General features: G+C 38.8%; 1 protein-coding gene across 1 annotated transcript in view; it reads right to left on the bottom strand.

Moving 5' to 3' along the window:
* Positions 1–2,599: 2,599 nt before the first annotated feature.
* The window catches only part of dnhd1 (dynein heavy chain domain 1), a 30,429-nt gene continuing 24,806 nt past the window's right edge, over positions 2,600–8,222 (bottom strand). Inside the window, exons 36-45 of the mRNA XM_015383214.1 lie at positions 7,326–7,500; positions 7,153–7,227; positions 6,783–7,008; positions 6,532–6,623; positions 6,308–6,457; positions 5,350–5,969; positions 3,640–4,032; positions 3,300–3,381; positions 3,135–3,194; positions 2,600–2,729 (exon numbers count right to left, since the gene is read on the bottom strand). Coding sequence (XP_015238700.1) covers positions 3,157–3,194; positions 3,300–3,381; positions 3,640–4,032; positions 5,350–5,969; positions 6,308–6,457; positions 6,532–6,623; positions 6,783–7,008; positions 7,153–7,227; positions 7,326–7,500 — 1,851 coding nt within the window. The 3' untranslated portion in view covers positions 2,600–2,729; positions 3,135–3,156. The remainder of the gene's footprint in view (positions 2,730–3,134; positions 3,195–3,299; positions 3,382–3,639; positions 4,033–5,349; positions 5,970–6,307; positions 6,458–6,531; positions 6,624–6,782; positions 7,009–7,152; positions 7,228–7,325; positions 7,501–8,222) is intronic.

The raw sequence follows: 8,222 nt of genomic DNA, 5'->3' as shown, positions 1-8,222 counted from the left end.
AATCTCAGGATATCATCTCTGCTGTTAGCAGATAATGTTGTCCTGTTGGCCTCATGAAACCAGGACATCCAACATGCACTGGGTCGGTTTGCAGCCGAGTGTAAAGCAGCCAGGATGAGGATCAGCACCTCCAAATCCGAGGCCATGGTTCTCCACCGGAGAACGGTGAACTCCCCTCTCCAGGTTGGTGGAGAGTCCTTGTCTCAAGTGGTGGAGTTTAAGTGTCTTGGGGTCTTGTTCACGAGTGAGGGACTGATGAAGCGTAAGAATGATAGATGTATCAGTGCAGCGTCGGCAGTGATGCGGTCGCTGTATCGGACTGTCGTGATGAAGAGAGAGCAAAGTCGGAGGACTAAGCTCTCGATTTACCAATCGATCTACGTTCGCACCCTCACCTATGGTCATGAGATCTGGGTAATGACCAAAAGGACAAGATTGCGAATACAAGCGGCCAAAATGAGTTTCCTTCGCAGGTTGGCTGGGTGAACCCTTCGACATTGGGTAAGGAGCTCAGTTACCCAGGAGGAGCTTGGAGTAGAGTCGTTGCTCCTCCACGTTGAAAGGAGCCAGCTGAGGTGGCTCGGGCATCAGTTTCGGATGCCTCCTGGTCGCCTCCCTCTGGAGGTGTTCCAGGCATGTCCCACTGGGAGGAGGCCCAGAACATGCTGGAGGGACTATGTCTCTGAGCTGGCCTGGTGTCGCTTTGGGGTCCCCACAGAGCAGCTGGAGGAGGTGTGTGTGGATCGGGAAGTCTGCGCTTCCCTGCTTAGACTGCTGTCTCCTGCCCCAGATAAAGAAGCAGATAATGGATGGATGGATATAAAACTAATTTTAAAACAATTGTTGTCCTTTCAATTATTTTATAGCAATATCAAACTTTTCTGGATTTATATCACATATATAATAATTTATCTACAACAACAATAGATTTTTATATATATATATATATATATACAAAATATCAACAATAGAAAAATCTAGATCTCTAGCTGTACAACCATGCACATACTCACACCTAAGGACAATTTAGAGAAGCCAATTAACCTAACAGTCATGTTTTTGGACTGTGGGAGGAAGTCAATGTACACAAAGAGAATGAATGCATTCACGGTAGAACATGCAAACTCTAATGCTACGTTTACACTGCAAGCAGCAGAGGCAGCAGAAGCAGCTAGTTTACATGCAAAGTCAATGGTTAAGGTACATCTTGGTGCAGCAAAAGGTCCTGCAGCACGTTTTGAGCAGCAGGAGCAGCGCTTCTGAGCAGCTGATGTAGGGCATCATGAGCTTCTGAGCATCTGACGCTCTCGACGCGCTTCAGAAGCAGTAGCTGCTGGAGTTGGAAAAATTTAACTTTTGCTGCTCGATGCGCCACTTCAACCAATCAGAGAAGCTGACCTGGGAGCTGGCTGGGAGACAGACAGACACAACACTGCTGATGCAGATGACTATGATCACTCCTCTGAAAAAGTTTAAGAAAAAATTAACTTCAAATGTCGAAACCTGACATTAAAATATGTTTTATTTTATTATTCTGAAAAATAAAACCGTGAAGAGGCGACCGGGCCAGAGGCTGTTGTTCAACGGCATTCCTAGTGACAGAGCACCGTCGGTGTACAGGGGTCTGAGCGGCTCCAACAGCAAAATAATATTTGAAGGCAGAATGGTAATAGAAAAAGCTTTTTCTGGTGTTTGTATATATTTCCCTCCCTCTTAAAAACTAACAGTTTAGGTAATATTGCATCCAAGCTAAGATGTTTAATGCACTGAAACTGTTGAAGATTAAAATTCAATGTGAAGCTCCATCACAAGGTTAAGGATGATACATTATCTCTCAGAAAATATGGAATAATCTTTGTTTCTATGGTTAAAGGTTTGTCCAAACAACAAACAAGTTCTCCATTTCCACATAATCATCAGAAGCTTTTACATTTGATTGGCTTATGATTACAGTTAAGTTTGTAGTTTTAAATATATAACGTGTGTTTTTAAATTATTTTCAAATTTTTATCATATTTTTTATTATCTTGTTTATGTTCTTATCATATTTATGGAAATAAAAGTTAATATTGCACAAAATAAAGAAAGAGAAAAAAATTGAAATCCATCTTCATTTTATTTATTAGTGTCCTTTTTGGTTTTAAAATATATTAGAAATGTCCTTCAAAGATTAGAAAACAATCATCCAAAATAAAGGTTGTAATAAATATGCTCACGATAAGTCAGTGAAAAATAAAACATGAACATTTTTACCGAATTATGTATTAAGGGAAGAACTTTTCTGTTCCCAATGAAAAAAAATATAACAATATAAATAAGATCAAACAAAATTATTTTGTGCAATTTTCAATAACAAATCTGAGACAATCTATACAAAACAAACTTTGTGTTTTCTTCATAAATAACATGTTACTGAGAACAACATGTTAGAGAAATCAGATAAATTACATATTTTGCAGCTTGTTCTTGTTCTTCACTATTTTAAATCCACAAGGTCATCATAGATGACATCTTCAGCCCCTCCGTTATCTTTATGTTGCTCTTGGCAACGACCTACAGTCTCCAGCACAGTCTTTAAACGCCGACTCAGAGCTGCAAGGTGAGGCTCAGATAGCAGAGGAGCCACCTTGTGAAGAGGATCCTGCGCCAGCGACGCTCTCATGACATCACTGATGTGGTACTGAGGTAAAGACAACAGGCGGAGACGCAGCCAAGTGGAGCGACGGATTCTGAGCACCAAAGAAAAAAGGCAGGTGGGAGATGAGTAAGTTATAGATTCGATCGGAGACAAATAAAGCCATTTGAAGTCGAACAAAGTGTTCATATTACTTGAAAATGTTATTATTTCAATGAATTTAATAACTGTGGTGTTAAGGGAAAATGTTGAGATTTCAAAATAAAAAATTTTCAAATGCATCTCAATTCAGCTCCTTTGAGTCAATACTTTTTTCAACAATCCTTCACTGGGTTGTTGAAACAACAGTTGCATATCTTGTGGGATATGGATCCATTAACTAATTCAGAAACTTTCAAGTTTCAAGTCTTTCCACAAAATTTGCATTCCATTTAGACAACAAACCTTTATGTAAAGCAGGGCATTTGTAAAAGAACAAGATTTGATTTTTTCTTCATACCTGCAGCATTGTTGCAGTGGGGCTAAAATTGAAGGTTCATCTTTTGAATGACGCCCAAATCTGCAGCAGAAGCAATTCTCATAAAACAGACACTGTATATCAAATTCAAATAAAGACATTTTCTACAGCCTTTTAAAACCTAATAAAATCTGCTGATATACTCACGCCCTCCCATTGTCGAGATGCAACAGGAAAGTATTGTTGCCAAACTTCTCAAAAGTTTCATAATGATGCCGGTCCATGTTACCTAGAAGAAGAAAAAACAATTCCAAGTCTCTTCTTTAATACATAAATTTTACAAAATGCATAAATGTATGCATAATTTCATAAAATTCACAAATCAACAGAAACTCCAAGTTGTAGCATAAAAATTTTAATGAAACCCTCATTTAAGACATGCATCAGTTTACAAAGGTCAGTTTCATCAATATCCAGCAGACGTATGATAGCTTAACTCTGGGTTAGAAGCTGCTCAGAAGAGTCACAGTGTGCTCACTAATCTCACCCTTCTCAAACTACACAAAGCTGGACTGAGTATGGCATGGAGAGGAACCTTTGTGATGATGTTGACATCACTCAGTTCCAATGTTTCACTCTTACACTCTTCATTCAGATAGAGAGGACAGTTGTAGACTGGTAAATGAGGATCTGTTTCTGCAGCTCGAAGATTGACTATATCTGTTAAATATGAGTTTTCACAAATCAAATCAGGAGGTGCATCGTTTGTGGTCCTGACTTGAGCCTTGACACAAACAACCGGCATTGAAAATGGCTCAGGGGAGTCAGCTTCCTGTAGGGCTCCTCTCTCTGAGTCCCACGATGCTCCTATCAGCTGCAGGCCACATAAACACAGGGCATCTGGAGGAGGCAAGGCAAGGCTGGTGCTCTCAGACAAAACCTGGGGATACAAAAATAATAAAAGTTACAGCAATGATTTACCCTATTATTGTACTAGAAAATCCAGGATTTTTAATAAAGCAGTAGTTTAGGATTTTTTCAAAGTGGGATTCTGTTCAAAGGCTGCAGATAATATTTTCCCGGCAGTAGATTCAGAAGAAAAGGCTCTCCAAACTCCTGCTTAATTATTTTCTCTTAATGTTGTTCAATCATAGAACCAATTAACTATTGTAATATGGCTTATAACCTGTGCAAATCAGTTGAAAATGAAAGTTAACAGAACAAAAATTTGGTCGCAGAAGTATCCACACCCACTACAACTGATGTGATCTTTTTGCTTTGTACCTCCTCCCTCTAGGGGAGATTTTTAAGAAGCATGGCATGTCTTACCATGTCTACGCGGATGATTGTCAAATTTACATGCCTATTGCCAAGAACTATTTTAAATTTGATAAACAGATCAATGGCGGTTTAAAATCAGGTTTTTATCATCTTCCTCTTTTATGCCAAGTAAAGCTATTTTTTTATCTTTTAATCTTTTTGACCAAGTCGTGCATGCTGGACTACTGCGATGCACTTTATTTGGGCATTAGCCACAAAGCACTGCGGCACGCCTTTTAACAGGCACCGAAAAAACGTAAACACATCAACCCAATCCTTGCGTCTTAAAACTGACTCCCTGTTAAGTTTAGAATTCATTTTAACATATTGTTGTTTGTTTTGGCACCTCAGTACATTGTAGACCTCATCCAAATGTACCCTCCCCTGCTTGCTGTGAGGCCTGAGGGCCAGCTTCAGCTTGTGACTCCTTTGATGCATTGGAAAATCAGAGGGGACAGAGCGTTCTCCGTAATCGGCCCAAAGCTGTGCAATGCTCTGCCCCTCGATATGAGTATGGCCCCCACTGTAGAGTGTTTTAAATCTCGTCTTAAGACTCACTCTTATTCTCTGGCTTTTAGCACTGTGTAAGTTGTGTGGTCTCCTGTGGCTTTGTATCTATTTTATTGTATTAAACAGTTTTATTTATATTTATTGTTTTATATCTACCTTGTGGTGTGCAAAGCACTTTGGAAAAGCTTTGTTGTTTAAATGTGCTATATAAATAAAGTGCAATGGATTGGAGAAATATCCTCTCTATTCAATACCTCTTTTTGGTGACAATTATTCGTTGGAGCTAGGTCCGGTCCTAAATAGATTTATACTAAGTGAAGATGCCACAGGAGTAATCAATATCTTCAAACCTTTCACAAAAAACTCACTTTAAAAATCCTTAACGAAAAAGCAATTAGGTGACTTTGGAAAAGTTTCTATTCCTAACCTGAAATTGTAGAATTATATCACTGATGTATTTGTAATTTTTTCGAGCAGCCTCTTGCATTAATGCCAGCAGAAAGCGTCTTGGCCTTTTAAAAGCTGCTAGTCGATAAGCACCAGCTGGATCTGAAGCAGTGCAGTGACCAAGATACGCACTGAGCAGCTCTGCCCTCTTCTCCAACCGAGACAAGTCAGTGAGCCATAACAGGGAGGAGGAGGATGACTTGTACTGAATAGGCTGCAGGAGATGTGAGAGGAGCAAGGCTACCAAATCAGTGAGATCATCCCATTCAGCCTGGAGGAAGTCACGAAGGGGACTGCAAGAAGAAGCTCCCATGTCTCTAATCGTTCCATCTTCCTTGTGAGTGAGGTAAATCTTCAGATCCTGTAGTCTCTCTCTTGCTTTATTGTAGGCTGGCAGAGTGACAGGTGGTTCATGTTTAGGGCTGATACTCCCAGCTGTTATTAAAGGTGTTTGTGAGCCCTGAAGGAGTAGGTTTAAATTGTTGCTATTTATTTTGGCTACTTCAGAGGCGACATCTGCACCAAATCCGAGCATAACGGGATTACTGACAGATAAATCCCGGAAATGTTGTTCCACAACTTGCATTAGCGCTGATAAATCTATGAAAGAAAGAAAAGAACATTTTGTTAGTGCTGAGCATACTTTACAGTACATAATTACACTAAAATGCTCCATAATTTTAATACATTTGCATCACAATGCATAATGCAAAAAAAATACAACACATTAAAAAACATGTTTCACTTTCTCTTCATATAATATGCACTGGTCTATCTCATAAATTGTAATATAATGCAGTGAACTGTAAAGATGTAACCGAAAAATTAAACCAACTGTTTAAAGGGTCTGAATAGAGTGTAAGACACATAAATGTATTCAGTCTGTCAAAGCATTTCAGGGACTGTGGACCCAGCCTTAGAAAGAGTAAAATAGTTACCATAGCTACCACAAATGCTGATCAAATCTGAGGAGATGAATGGTCCACTGTCTGAGAGGGCTGACTCTGTAGCAAAACAACACTTGGCAACACTCTCCACCACCTCTGAATCTGCAGAATCTGATATATGGCCGCCATGAACAATACTGGCTGGAAATACAAGTGAAACATGATTAAACAGTGCACCCAATTAGTAAGACTGATTTGTTTTTATAATATCTTACCAGCTATGTAATGCAGGGCTTTAGATTTATCATGGCACTGACTGGCAATGGAAAAATATGCATCTAATAAGGTAAGGAGGTCCTCTTGAGTCCTTCAAGAGAGATTAGAAAATCTCAATGTATACAAACAGATGTATCCAGATATTCAGATGGACACATAAGGAAGAAGAAGGAAAAAAAAGTCTGGACACGAAATAACACACTTAAACTCAAAATGTTTGCAGTTTTTTTTTCAACTATCTGTAACTTACCAGTGATACAGTGTTCCAAAGCTTAAACCTTTATAAGTTTGCCTCTGTACCAGAACTGAATGGAAGATAGCGCAGCGGAGAAGTACTTCCTTGTTGTCTTCTGACAAATCGGGACATGACTGAGCCTGACTGACTGAAAACACCTGCTGGAAGGAGCAATGTATCTCCTCCTTCAGATCCCAGGGAGAGTCACAGCAAAGTGGCAAGGCACACATTCTCACTACAGCTGTGAAAAACAAAGAAATCATCAACACAATTCCAGTCATCATAAAAAAAAAACAGTGTTTTAATAAAACAGTAGAAAACATCCTGCTGAGTCATGTTGCAGTCATGATGGTCTGAACATCATAGCTAAATTGTAAATACCTACCTGGTATAGATTTAGCTGCATTTTCTCGATTGACAAGCCATAATCGAAAGCATGGATGAATCAGGCCTTTATCCGCTGGAAGGTGTGGAAATGTTTAATTAGCAAAATAAAATGAGCAACTAAGGTATTGCAACAATGAATTTAATAGGTTCTGGAGGTGCAAACAACGTTACTTTTTAAGGAAGTTGTCAGCTGGCTGAGGCGCAACACCACTTCATCGTCCCAGTTATCCAAAAGATGACAGTTGTTCAAAACCAGCCACTGACCTTCATTAATGGCTTTGTCCAGCTTAGAAAAGACCAGCTCTTTATCACAATGGTCTCCCAACCAAATGACTTTTACCTGGACCTAAAATATGTTACAGGAAGATGAAGTGAAGAAGAGAAAAATGGAGCACTAACAGTCCCACGTTTTCATAGGCCAACACAAAACACCACAAAAAGGAAAACTAAATACATGGTTTTCAAACTCATTCATGTATAAAAAAATTTAAAATCTGGTATGCTCTACTCTTATCTGCTTTAATATAACACAGATAACATGAAACAAGCCATGAAAAACAAGATTTTTCAAACTAAGCAAAGTTTAAGAAGGGACACCTTTTTTAAACAATTTTCAAAACTTTAAAGATCTTATGGAGGACTGTTCAACTCATCTATTAAGAATTGGGTATTCACCAAAAACTGGCATGTCGGGCAACTAAGAGACAATAAGATTCAGGAGGAGCTGCATTGATCTACAGCTCAGGTGGGAGAATCTGTTGACATACCTATTAAAAATGGAATCTAGAAATCTTATTGAGGAAAAGTAGAAGAAAGCAACTGTTGTCATATGAATGTAAAAAGGACTTTAGTCAAATGATAGTAAAACATGACTTTTTAGAATGTGTGCAAATGGATGCAGAAAACTAGACAACAGCCTACACTTTAAAACAAAATGATGATTTAAATTAATCCAGAGCTACAGTGAAATATTATCTCTGTTCTGAAAAGTCAAATCAGTTGTTAATTGCTGTTGTATCTCAACCAGGCTCTAGATTCAAACAGCTTGTAGAGACATTATATAAAAGA

Source organism: Cyprinodon variegatus, unplaced genomic scaffold, assembly GCF_000732505.1.
Source record: "Cyprinodon variegatus isolate N-32 unplaced genomic scaffold, C_variegatus-1.0 Scaffold278, whole genome shotgun sequence".
NCBI classification, from domain to species: domain Eukaryota; kingdom Metazoa; phylum Chordata; class Actinopteri; order Cyprinodontiformes; family Cyprinodontidae; genus Cyprinodon; species Cyprinodon variegatus.
The sequence above is the reverse complement of the archived record's forward strand: the minus strand, read 5'-3'. Positions and strand labels throughout refer to the sequence as shown.